This window comes from Abramis brama (assembly GCF_963993115.1).
Source record: "Abramis brama genome assembly, chromosome: 15".
In the NCBI taxonomy this organism is placed as follows: domain Eukaryota; kingdom Metazoa; phylum Chordata; class Actinopteri; order Cypriniformes; family Leuciscidae; genus Abramis; species Abramis brama.
Window position 1 is genome coordinate 807501 of NC_139977.1, and position 13917 is coordinate 821417.

Genomic DNA, 13917 nt, shown 5'->3' on the forward strand with positions numbered 1-13917 from the left:
AATACAATGATTTTTAAATAAAATAATTGTACAAAGAAACTCAAAATAAATGGCTTCCACTCTTCATTTCTCAAAACTCTCCAAAACTCAATTTTATTTCATGGAATGGAAACCTTGCACCTTTAAAGGTGCTCTAAGCGATGCCGGGAGACATAACTTCTTGTTGACATTCAAATTGTTGTCAAACAAAACGGAGGCTAGCTAGACCCTCCCTCCTCCTCCTCCCGTCTCCTCCCTCCTCCCCTCCCTTCCGGCATAAAGGAAAGTCAAAGTAGTCACTAAACTGATACTTCATTCAATGTGTAATGTCACTAAGTTAGATAAATGCTTTTAATATATTGCAAAACAGAATGCAGAAAAAGAGAAACATTATCTTAAAATCGTTTCGCCACCTGAGGTTATAATTATAGCTCCCATACAAGGACGCAATAATAGCAAGTTAGCTTCGCATTTCCCAGTGAGCATAAACAACAGCGTAAACAAATTTAGTCAAAGTTGTCAAAAGCCTATAAATGAACATTCATATTCATAACAAACAGTGGGTGAAAACAATCATTCACACAAATTGTTGCCCTACTGTGAATTTACAATAGAGATTGATCGCTAGCTGCTAGAAACATGTTGTATTCACCAAAGTTAACACTGACTGCATAGTTCTAGCTAATTACATCCTTGTGTTGTTTTGGTGAACATGAACGTCAGTTTAGAATGAAAAATGGATTTACCAGTTCTGCAAAAACAGAGCAACTAAATGTCGGATTGGAAGCCCTTCTGCCGCCGGAGTTCTCGCCACCTTTCAAAGGTTTTTCCGATGTAAATTCGGTACTTTGCGTGTGCCTTATCCTTGTCCGTCTTCTTTGCAATTTGTTAATCGGAACGTCGTCTATTTGGTCGTGTGTCGGCCATAATTCAAACTTCCCTCTTCATGAATTCTCTCTCTCCTCCACACACCCCCTTCATGTGTACGCGCACTAACCCCCCCAGACCCCTCCCTCAAATACTGCTTGCCAATTATTGGCTGGAACACTGTTTGTTGTGTTTCGTGGTGCGGGTGAGCCCAGTTCGTTTTTGTTGCCGTTTGTGTCTAGAGCGATCGCGTTTTTTTACAGTGCATTCAGGGCACAGGCAGCTAGCAGATAGTGAGGAGATATTTGCTGTATGTGACAAAAAATGTTGTGGCATCGCTTAGAGCACCTTGTATGGGTGAAATATTTGTTTGTGTGGCTGACGTGTGAGGTATTAACTCACATTGCCAGCCTACAATGGTGGCTCGGAATAAGAATCTCTCCTTCCATTAAGCCTCATTATTACTGGCCTGCCATGAGGCTGCCAAACAGCCAACTGAGTCTGAGAGTTTCAGTGGGGATTGAGTGCAATACCTCAATAATCTGACAAATGATCAAGCAACACCTCTAAATCATAATTCAAATGTTCCATGAAACAGGAAGATGGAAAGTAGCCATCATTAATTCCATTACATGCCCAGAAGCGAGTGGAGAAGGACTCAAGGAATCAAACGCACCGTCTCGTAGATGGTGGTGTTCCGAGCCGAAATGCTATTCCAGACGTCTTTGTAGAATCTGTCACTGATGGGGTCACTGACATCAATGGCTGGATCAGTATTGGCACCCAGAATGGTTCTGGTTTATGGGAAGACAAAGACTTTTAGCTGTGATTCAGTTGAGTTGGTAACACTAGGATGGTTAACTTTCCATCAGATCTTACTTGAAGCACTCCAGTCTGAGCTGCAGAGCAAACTTGCCAGCCTGGTACTCTTGACCGTCCATCACTGATGTCGTTGTTTCAGAGTCCTCAAAAATCACAGCTACCTCGCTGTCCCTCTTTCCCAACATGCTGCGGTCATTGATGTTGGCAGAGCCTGTAAAAAAAAATGTTTTGAATGTAAAATAGACAAGATAAAGAATAAACAATAACTAGACTTTGCTTATGCTGATGACACAATATTTAGTTTAATATTTGACAAAATGATTACAACAATTCCTGGTAAAACTATTCTGAGCTGTATCATAACTATGAAGACACTTATGTGCTTGACTGCGGGTTTGCTAAAAGGAATCGCACACAGATCATGACTTGCTTAATCAAACATATCAAGACATATCATCACAGAAAAGAAAACTACATTTTTTTTAATACTCTGCGATTTAATTTGATTAATTTTTTAATACGTGATTGGATCTCATGGCATTTAATTCAATATCCCACAAATCTTCCACCTACAGAATCAAAGATAACTCAATTTCAGTATGCGGCTAAATTTTCCCATCTGCCTCCTCCTGATCTATGGCTTTCCTCATTGGATTTCTTGTCTCTTCTGCAGAAATCTAAAGCTTTATCTAAAATGACAACTCATCTTTTATGAATTTCTTCCACTCCTCATACAAAGAATTATTTTAACTTAATTTACAAATGTGATGTCTTTCAGTCATGTAAGAAAACAGAGGCATGATGATAGGGCTTGGCTTAGATCTGCCGAGCAAATGCGCAGTCATGTGTAAAATACACAGACCACAATATTTCCCTCATGAAATCTCACTTCTTTTGGACACAAAAGTCTGTTGACCTCATTCCAAATTCTTTATTTTAGGGAAATGACAAATGAGTGGACAAATGCGAAAACCAGCAATTTAGCTGCTAGAGTAATGATTATATGGGTCTCTCATGCCTTACCATATACACTTCAAAATCAAATTATGTATCACAGTGTTCCACAAGGGGGTGTATAAGGCTCTAGCCATAAAGAAATTATGCACTTGCTCAGTGAGTCGTTTAACACTTAGAGAGAAAAGCATAAAAAAAACCCCCGCTAATTATTTGTTTCAGCAAACTGTAGTAATGTTAGCTCACCAATAATGACCATGTTGTCATCAGCGATTAGCAGCTTGCTATGAACATAGATGGGTTCAGTCACAAGTTTTCCCTCCAACTCCGCATGATTCCTCAGACCACAAAACGAGATGTAGTTCACCCACTGGTCACCCACTGTGGGGTGTAAAGAGAGAATCAGCTGAAATTCAGACTGTACAACACTGTACACTTGGATTGCCTCGGATACTATTATAAATAGTTTAAAAAAAATTAAAAAACATGCATTATAGAAAATGTTTTTTTTTTTTTTTTTCTCTATCCCATCGCTTGTTTTTGTTCTCTAATGTTGTATTTTTGTTGAAAAAGGCTCTACACAAAAAGGCTGACAGTTTTGCCATTTCAAATCTTAAGCAGGCCATAGAAATACTGGGTGTTCTATGAGTTTAGCACAACAGCTTCATAAATTTCCCTCAATTCAATATTGGCACAAGTCTTACTGCTGTCATCCTCTTACTATATTTATGTAACCATTTGGCACATTTCGAAACATTTGTTCACTAGTCTTACATGTTGCACTGTTGTGGTAAACCACAGAAGAGAACTCCCTGTGACCACAGAGTCAGGTTCACATTAAACTATGTCACAGTCACATCATCATCTCACTCCTTCTTTAACATCCGACACACAGAAAGAGAAAAAGGAGATGGAGAAGAGCGATGGAAACAATCAGACTTACTTTCTTTCTCCAGTCGAGTGATTATGGAGAGCTCTCCTCTTTTCATGGTCCTAAAAAAAATAGACATTTAAGCATGATTAGGTAGAGAACAAATGGTTTCTCAAATGTCATCTTAACATTATAGCAGCTCATTGTGTTCTCTCAATGACTTGACATTATTCTGTCGGTTACCATGGTCTCTTGCAAAACCAAAGCTTATAAGCCAGTAAGAAAAAAATAAACACTTTCTTTCATCAAAATGTAATTTAATAGTATTCTAGGCAGGGAAAATAATATTGTAAAATTATAGTATAAGATGTTTCACATCTACATGATCTAATCAAATTCTGATGAAAACCATCAAGTCCCATCCTACCTTACTTTTCTTTCTTCAACTATGAAACACAACACAGTACAAAAAATTTAACATGTTGCAAATACAAATTTTCAGTTTACAAGTTTCATGTTGTCTTATAGTATAAATTGTAAAAAAAAAATGTACTGTTCAAAAGTTAATGGATGGTAAAAAAAAAATTCTGTACCATAGATCAGATTCAACAGTTGTTTTTTCATCTATCCTTTCCAAATTTTTATGCTGTTATCTTTAATGTGTTTTGAATTTGGATACTGCCAAACATAATGTGACGTAACGTGTGTGTGTGTGTGTGTGTGTGTGTGTGACCTGCGTGCCGAGCAATCCTACCTGTAGATGAAATTCATAACAGCCTGTGCTTTAGTTCCTCCACCTTTCCTAATGTCTCCCTTAAATCCAGCCCATAGGGGAGTCACCACAAACACATGGAACTTTTTATTCTCCCTGTGACAAATTACAGCAAACATCAATCCCAATACACCCGTGTAAACACACATATGCTTATTCTTAAATCATATACCCTCAATTATAATTGTTCTATTAACCCTTGTGTACAAGGGGCCGTCCAGGCCCTGGTCATTTCTAGGCTTGACTACTGCAATGCTCTTCTGGCTGGACTTCCATCATGTGCAACTAAACATCTACAAATGATTCAGATCGCTGCAGCTCGTCTTGTCTTCAACGAGCCCAAGAGGGCCCACGTCACTCCTCTATTCTGCTCAATGCACTGGCTACCTCTCGCTGCTCGCATCAAGTTCAAGGCATTGACGCTTGCTTACAGATCTATCTCAGGCTCAGCTCCTCCTACTTTCACTCACTCCTACGAGTCTATATCCCTACCAGAAGCCTACGATCGGTCAACGAGCGACGTCTCGTGGTTCCATCACAGAGAGCCACAAAATCACTTTCCAGAACATTCTCATTCACAGTTCCATGCTGGTGGAACGCTCTCCCCACCCTCATCCGGAATGCAGAATCCCTGACAACATTCAAAAGACAGCTGAAAACCCATCTCTTCCATGAGCACTTAACCTCAAAAGAAATAAAAAAAACCCTTCCCTTTCCCTTTAAAACCTCACTTATCGGGCTTATGCTACTCTGAATAATGCCTGAACTTGGTATTTTGAGCACTTTTTGCGTTGTTTTTGCCTCTTCTTCATGATGACTCGCTTAATTTAGTCCTAATTTGTAAATCACTTTGGATAAAAGCGTCTGCTAAATGACTAAATATAAATGTAAATGTAAATAAGGATTAAATAAGGATTTATGGGCACTTTTTGTCTTTTTAAGGTTTTTTTTATCAGTTTGCCTGTGTTTATGCTAACTGCATAACATTTGGCACAGGTGTGTATTTTTATTGTAATTTTACTATTTCATCCCCATTTCCTTTAAAAATAAATATTTTTTTGCACTAGCTACACAAAATATTCGAATTGAAACCCAATTCTTTGTTAAGAGGCTTTCATTCTGTTGGCAAGGTTTCAAAATTTAAATTTTCACTGTTTCTTACTAGATGGTGCCATTTTCTCAGGTTTGAACTATAAAGAAAATACTCACTTTATTCCTGTTTTCTGCTTCAGCATATTATAGAGCCAACTGGACACATTATGCAGTGATAATTATGTGGGTGTGTTGGTATGGATGTCAGAGTGTGGTTTGTTTGTGTGTAATAAAAAAATGTGTGCGTTTGTAATGTTTGAGAGAAATGAAAAAAATATATAAATTTTATATAAAATAATGTTCATAAATCATTTTCATAAACTTAAACCTATAAAAACCTTATATACACTTTTCTTTTGTTTTGTTTTTGTTTTTAAATTAAAATTTCATTACCTTTAAAAAAAAACCGAATTGCTTCTGGATTTCACATCATTATTTTTGTTGTATTTAAAAAATGTAAGCAAATGATCTGTAATTTTCTTAAAAGCATAAATCCATAGTTCAGTCAAACTGCCCCGATTGATAGTAGACAATCCACCTGTAGAGACCTGCTAGGGGTCCTCTCTAGCCTTAATCATTCTTTGGGGTCAATATGACCCCAATGGACTTTTCCTTCATTTTTTAAAAATGTTACCTTCATCTCAGGGGCATGAAACTCTGTGACTTTTCCTAAATAATCTATCTAAACATGCACAAAAAAACTGGGCTTGATTTGGTTGTTCTAAAGGTGTGTAAAAATTTTTTTACCTTTTAAGGTCTTTGGGGTCAAAATGACCCCACATTGAAAATGAATGGGAAAATGAAAAAAATGACTTTTTTTTATTTTGTTTGTCAAAAAAATAAAATTAAATCCATTATAAATCTGAAAATTTCTACATATAAACCAAGGTCTGGTCCTAGAGCATAAATAAAAAGTAGAACGAACTTTCTATCTCATACACACACACACACACACACACACAGACACACACAAACACATAAACAAACACACAAATGTATGTGTTTGCAACAGAGAGCATTTTTACAGAAATTGGCAAATAAAATAAACAAAACTGGCATAAATCTAAAAAAATGTACATTTAAATCAAGGTCTGGTCCTAGAGCATAAACCCAAAGTGGAACGAACTTTCTATCTCACACACACACATACACACAAACACACACAAACACACACAAACACACACATGTATGCCACTGCAACAGAGAGCATTTTTATAGAAATTGGCAAATAAAATAAATAAAACTGGCATAAATCTAAAAAGAATTTACATTTAAATCAAGGTCTGGTCCTAGAGCATAAACCCAAAGTGGAACGAACTTTCTATCTCATACACACACAAACACACACAAACACACACATGTATGTCACTGCAACAGAGACCATTTTTATAGAAATTGGCAAATAAAATAAACAAAACTGGCATAAATCTAAAAAAAAATTACATTTAAATCAAGGTCTGGTCCTAGAGCATAAACCCAAAGTGGAACGAACTTTCTATCTCATACACACACACACACAAACACACACAAACACACACATGTATGTCACTGCAACAGAGACCATTTTTATAGAAATTGGCAAATAAAATCAACTAAACTGGCATAAATCTGAAAAATGTCACATATGCAACATGGAACAAGCTTGTTCCCACACACACACACACACACACACACACACACAAACATAGTGGTGTCTTGTAATGTTTCTGCAAATGTATGTAATTTGCAAAAGCAGATAATTCAAAATATATCAGAAAACAACAACAAATTCTAACTCTGACAAAACTACATATTTTTTATGTATTTCAAAATGTTTAAATAAATATTCACAAAATATATATCATAAAGTTGTGAGAAGTTGAAGCATCAAGAACAATGAAGTGAAAATGAATGAGTCTCTATGGCCCTCTATTGGATATATGTGGTCATTGCACTTTCTTTCTTTAATTATAATTTCTAAAGTTTTTACACAAACCAGCAGATGTCAGTATTCTATCTCTAACACATAGAGCAATGTCCAAAAACTATTTAGATTTAATTAAGATCATCATTTAAGTGATTTTTTCTTTAAAAAATCATTTTTCATGAGACAATTTATGGCCTAGTTATGTAATTGTGCAGTAAATAGGTAAAAAAATTCAAAATTTCCACAAAAACACAGCATAAATGTATAGTTGAGAAGTAAATTAAAAAAATGATATATAGTTTCCATATAAAAAATGTATATTTCCTTATGCAATCGCTCTTTAAAAGTTTGGGGTCAAAATGACCCCAAAGACCTTAAGTGTTGTCCTTTTTTAGGAGTGATTAAGGGCTAGTTCCTTGCAGTGCCTTGATTCCTTAAGTAGTTTAAGGGAAAAAAAATTTGCAGTTTTTTTTTTTCACCTAAGCTGAACTAATCATTGTATTTGCTCAGCAGCAATGCATTCCATGTGCCATGCTAATACATGTTGAGTTGTCATGACTGAAGTAGGCCTATACGCTAAAATATATAAAACAATTCATGTGTAACAATTACAATTAATGTGCAAGATTGTTACTTTTTTTAAAAACAAAAACACTCCACTGGTCCAGTGAATGGTGATGAATTACAATCAGTGTTAATGCTTTAGGATTCACACACTTACTTGTAAGCTCTGATAACTCGCTCAGTAATGGCATCACCAATCTTGTTGTGAACATGTTTTTTATCGGCACAGCTGATGAAGAACTGGTTCTGAAACAGAACAAGAAAACAGGAACAATCAATTCAGTTTTACAGACATGTTACAGAGTCAGTAGTATAGTTGCATATTTAACTACTGTCAGGCCGTGACTTGGGCAAATAATGGCACATTTGTGTATTCACATAGCCTACATTATTTGTGTGATGAATTTTAGACAGTTTGAAAAACTCTTTAAAAAAACCGACAAAAAACAAAACAAAAAAACAGACTCCACTAATTGGTAGGGGTGTGACGAGATCTCGTGTTACGAGATCTCGCGAGATTAAAACGCGACGAGATTTCTCGTTGAGGTGAAACTTTGTCTCGTGAGTTGTTGTGATGTGAGGGTGAAATTAGTATTGAAGATGCCCCTGCCACTTTTAAATCATTTGTGTGCCGGGCCAATCACACACACATTCTGCGCACACACACACACTCACTGTCCCTCACTCACTCGCGCGCACACACACACACACGCTCGCGCGCGCGCGCACACACGCACACTCACTGTTGTTCGCACTCTCACTCACTCGCACACACTCAACCCGTCGTGGAGGACCGTTAAAATTAAACATGCTAGTCTTTCTGTCGTGATGTCTTGAAGCATCGCAGACGCGTAGTTTGTCGCCCACTATGACACACTATACGAAATGAAACGATCGAATCTTGCGTCCCTACGCCCGTTGTCCTTTACGAATCTCCACGAAACGGATCGTGCCAAAATCGCGCTAAAATAGTGTAATCATGCTTATATTCTTGAAAAAGAACATGACCATAATCTTAGTCTGTTCTGTGTAGTTAATTTATCTCTTTTTCATGCTTGAAGAAAAAATTTGTCTCTGTTTGAACTTGTAGTTTTGAGAGAGCAGTACTTTGATTATGGATACACACTTACTGTTTGCATTTAAAGTGTTATTTCAGTTATTTATATTTATTTTATTTATACTGTTTTATTTTTTTTTATGTTCGATTTGTGGAAAGGAGTTAGATTTCTCATGTGAAATCGTACAGGGGAGAAGCCAGACAGTTGAGTTTATAGCAAAACATTTTGCAGTGTTTGCATGTCCTTTACCGCATATAATTCATTAAAATAGAAGTAAAATAACATTCATTACAAGTTGATTTCAAAATGCACCTAAATTGTTTTGCATTTTGTGATTTTCAGTTGAATAAAAGACTATTTTCCATTCATATATTTCATCATTGAGGATTTCTTAAAAATTGTGTAAAAATCTCGTCTTGTCTCGTTCTCGTGAACCCAATCTCGTGTCTCGTCTCGTGGAGTAAGCGTCTCGTCACACCCCTACTAATTGGTCATCATTTTGTCACTACTTTGCTTTGATTGCATAAACTGTGAATATATATATATATATGTATATATGTGTATATGTGTATATATATATATATATATATATATATATATATATATATATATATATATTAGGGGTGGGCATAGATACTTTTTTTATCTAGATTAATCTCACTGTAGACTTGGAATTAATCTAGATTAAAATGGCTCATTTGAATTCTGCCGAAGGCATTCAGAATATGTGTGCTACCCAAATAATGACTAAAGGGCATGTGTTTCTTAAATACAAAGTGACATTTAAAAGAACTTGTGAAGAAATGGCAGGGATTTTTTTAATTAAAACGAATTAAATTAAACAAATTAAAACTAACATAATAAAGTATGATTTTTTTTTTTTTTTACTTTGAGCAATGGTGGAGCTATAATAGACTCTTCTTATGAGCATATAAAACAAAACAGCTTCTTGGAAAAAATTAAATGTAGCCTAATATTGTAGTAGTTATAAACAAAGGTCTATTTTTAGTTCAGATTAACATTTGAATTTTGGCAGCAATTTTATTCATTATGTCAAAATAAAATCAACGTAATGTTACTTGAAAGCATTATAGCCTACTATTCCTGCCAAACTTCCATGGTTGCAGTTAGTGTTTCTACAGTAAATCCATGGTAAATGTTGCAGATCTGTGCACACTGGATAGTTCATTCATGGCACAATGTTTCTTCCTGGCTTCCACTGTGCTTCATGGCACTGTTTGATCTGTTAATAACGGAGAAATGTGAATGTTTCTCACTAGATCTCGCAGCAATGTTATTACTCAAGTAGCGAATTCAAATGCTTTCTTTACTGGATCTCTTAGCGCTGTGTAGTAACAGTGTCGCATGATCAAGATCGGCTCGCGCTGCTTTGGTCCAAACTGATAAACGGTCCGTCAACCACACAATAAGGAGTAGCTCAGTTTCGTTCCGCTTGCAGTACGTTTGCCATTTGATGTTGGGCAAAGTTGTGGTCGCGCCAGCGTCTACATTTGAATTAACTAAATTTTGGTCGGCAGGAAAAATGGTCCAACGAACCGTTCGGTTTGAAAATGCATACAGAACACCGAACCGAATTCGGCTAGGTATACATCCGCGCTAAAATATCAGCTCCCAACCCAACTTTGAGAATAGATTAATGGCGATATTTTTTTTAATCGCCCGATAAGAGTCTCACGTTAATGCAGCACGTTAACGCCGATAACGGCCCACCACTAATATATATATATATATATATATGCAAAGCGGAGCTTGAATCAGCCTGAAGGGGGTGTATTCGCTATAACAACCGCCTTGCTCTACATTATCCCGCTTATTACATGGCCACCTACCAAATAAATCAATAATTTGACACAAAAAATTTATTTAAAAAGGAGTCTATTGATTTAAAACGATTGTCTGTCCCGTCTCTACAGGTAGAATCCTGCGTCCATAGCAACGCTCTGTTTTTCATGGCAACGGTGTGTTATACTTAGAAGCCGTCTGTTATCAAGAAATAACACACCGCATTCTACATTGGAATTCAACCAAGCCATGTAATAAATTATATATTATATATATATTAGTGTTGTGAAAATGTAAAAATAAAAAAATATCACGATTAATCACGTTAATGTCATAGTTAACTCGCGATTAATCACAATTAATCGCACATTTTTATCTATTCTAAATGTCTCTTGATTTCTTTTTGTCCCATTATTTTTTCTCATTTTAATGCTCTTGGCTGCGTTCTCCGATAACGTTGTCTCTTAGCGCGCTACGAAGACTCAAAAGGTACACCTTAACTACAGGTATACATTTCCTACGCGTGTTCTCCGAACTATACCTTAGGATGTTGCTTAAGGTAAACCTTCTTAAGTTCGACCTTAGCAGGTGCTGTCCATGGTGGAGGTGCTGAATAGGTTGATATCGATGCCTCGATGATCGATTGTGAGCTCTTTCCTTCACAGCGGTATAGGTAAAGTATTGAGAAAACAATGTTCTTTATAAAGAAGCGTTTTAGAAATAGTACAAACTGCATTTATCGGGGCTCATTGAAATATGTACATGCAGAAATAAATATGAGTATGTGTTTATAATTTAGCAAGTGTGCAATCCCAAACCCTCACGGCCATAAGTGTGTTAATGTTCTCCACAACGTATGCTGATTATCCACCAGCCGTATCACATTATTGGCGAAAATCGCTCATTTGTGTAATTTCGGGCCCTGAATTTCGGGGCTGAGGGGGTAGCTCCGTCGAGTTTGTCTTGACAAATCTGGGCCAACAAGATGCAAGAGCTGCAGAATTTGCTCCCGTGGCAGGCGAATTTTTTTTACAATGGTCTCTTCTGACATGGTAGTCAGTGGACTAAAGTGTTCTCTTATAAAGTAGTTGACATACACTAACTGGCTCCGCGGACGGCGCCGTCTTTGATTTAAAACAAGTACTCGCTGTCTCGCTGCCATAGCTATAAAGTTTGTGTAAACTCATCTTTCTTTATATAGACTCCTAAGCCTTTTCTGTCAAATGGTTCGCCAGCTGATGTGCCTTAGGATAGTAATTAAAAAAGCTAACAACCATTAGTGTATGGAAACTTTATTAATGAAAACACTTCCATACACTGGGTGTAGGCTATAACAACTTAAGTATTTTATGTGTAAAATTTTAAAGTAAAGTAAAAATGTAATTTTAATACTAAATCAGATTTTATATTAAATGTTCATATAAAATTTTCTCTGTGTAATTAAACTGCGATGTAAAAAAGCTTTTTGCGTAGTGGTGGCCACTAGCGGTATGAACCGTCAGCAGCGATAAGGTATAGCTAAGAGCGCTCCAGACCAACCTTACGAACGTATGACTTACAGAAGGTATACTTAACTAAGAAGGTTTCGGAAAACACGTATTAACGATAAGGTACTTCTTAAGGTACAACTTAAGAACGACGTAGCATTAAGGTAGTTTCGGAGAACGCAGCCCTTATCAACATGGAAAAGTGGATCGGCTTGCTTTGTGCAAATGTTTTTTTATTGAAAACAATATTGGCATATACTGTAGTGTTCAATTTCACACTAACATTCTCACTTGGAGTAATAATCTCTTACAAAATGTAACACTGTCCATCAATAAAAGAGTGAAAGAAATACTAACGAGGTCCTGATATTGACGAGGAGGCGGCTCCCATCTCAGAGCTTTAGATACTATTTTGGATGCGCCTAGCATAGTGAACTCTTTACACGGTGCGGTTCCAGCTGAATTAGTGCCTGTGCAGCCAGGCAAATGGGTGACAGTGAGCATTGAGCGTGGCATTTCGTGGAAGGAGAGCTCGATTACGTACAGAGAGGCTTTAAAAGCTGCTAGATCTGCTTATTTTTCAACCCTATTAGAAAAAAATAAACATAATCCTAGGTATTTATTTGAAACAGTGGCTAAACTAACGAAAAAGAAAGCTTCAAGCCCAGAAGTTTCCAAGCAGCACAGCAGTAATGACTTTATGAACTTCTTCACCTATAAGATTGATAATATCAGGGACAAAATTATAACTATGCAACCGTCAACAACAGTATCGCATCAGGCAGTGCATTGTAGTCTCCCTAAAGAAAAATTTGATTCATTGGTTGCTATAGGAGAGGAAGAATTTACTAAACTCGTTAAATCATCTAAATCGACAACATGTATGTTAGACCCTATACCGACTAAGCTACTGAAAGAGATGCTTCCAGAGGTCATAGATCCTCCTCTTACTATCATTAATTCGTCTTTGTCTCTAGGATACGTACCAAAAAACTTTAAGCTGGCTATGATTAAACCGCTTGTTAAAAAAACGCAATTTGATCCTACAGAATTAGTCAATTACAGGCCGATCTCGAAACTACCTTTTCTGTCAAAGATACTATAAAAGGCAGTATCTTAAAAACTGTGTTCCTTTCTTGAAAGAAATGATATCTGGAGGATTTCCAGTCCGGTTCTAGACTGTACCATATTACTGAGACTGCTCTCGTTAGAGTCACAAATGATTTGCTCTTATCATCCGATCGTGGTTGTATCTCTCTATTAGTGTTACTCGATCTTAGTGCTGCATTTGACACCATTGATCACAACATTCTTTTAAATAGACTAGAAAACTATGTTGGCATTAGTGGAATTGCACTAGCATGGTTTAAATATACTTATCTGACCGTTATCAGTTTGTAGCAGTAAATGTAGAGATGTCTCATCGATCACAAGTTCAGTATGGCGTACCACAAGGCTCAGTACTAGGACCGCTGCTGTTCACTCTGTACATGCTACCATTAGGAGATATCATTAGGAAACATGGCATTAGCTTCCACTGTTATGCCGACAATACTCAGCTCTATATTTCTTCAAAACCTAACGAAACTTACCAATTCACTAAATTAACAGAATGCATAGCTGATAGGGGTGGGAATCCCTAGGCACCTCATGATTCGATTCGATTACGATTCAGAGGGTAACGATTATCGGTTATTAACGATTTTTTTTGTTTTTACTTGGTACTTTTAAAGCAAAGTATT

The 13917-nt window shown here is 36.7% G+C and overlaps 1 protein-coding gene across 1 annotated transcript in view; it reads right to left on the reverse strand.

Annotated features, from left to right (window-relative positions):
• The window catches only part of LOC311097947 (phospholipase D1-like), a gene marked incomplete at both ends in the record, with an annotated part of 34324 nt that overhangs the window by 598 nt on the left and 19809 nt on the right, over positions 1-13917 (reverse strand). Inside the window, 6 exons of the mRNA XM_084137958.1 lie at positions 1523-1640; positions 1726-1879; positions 2869-3003; positions 3566-3615; positions 4248-4361; positions 7985-8073. Of these exons, the coding sequence (XP_083994084.1) occupies positions 1523-1640; positions 1726-1879; positions 2869-3003; positions 3566-3615; positions 4248-4361; positions 7985-8073 (660 nt within the window). The remainder of the gene's footprint in view (positions 1-1522; positions 1641-1725; positions 1880-2868; positions 3004-3565; positions 3616-4247; positions 4362-7984; positions 8074-13917) is intronic.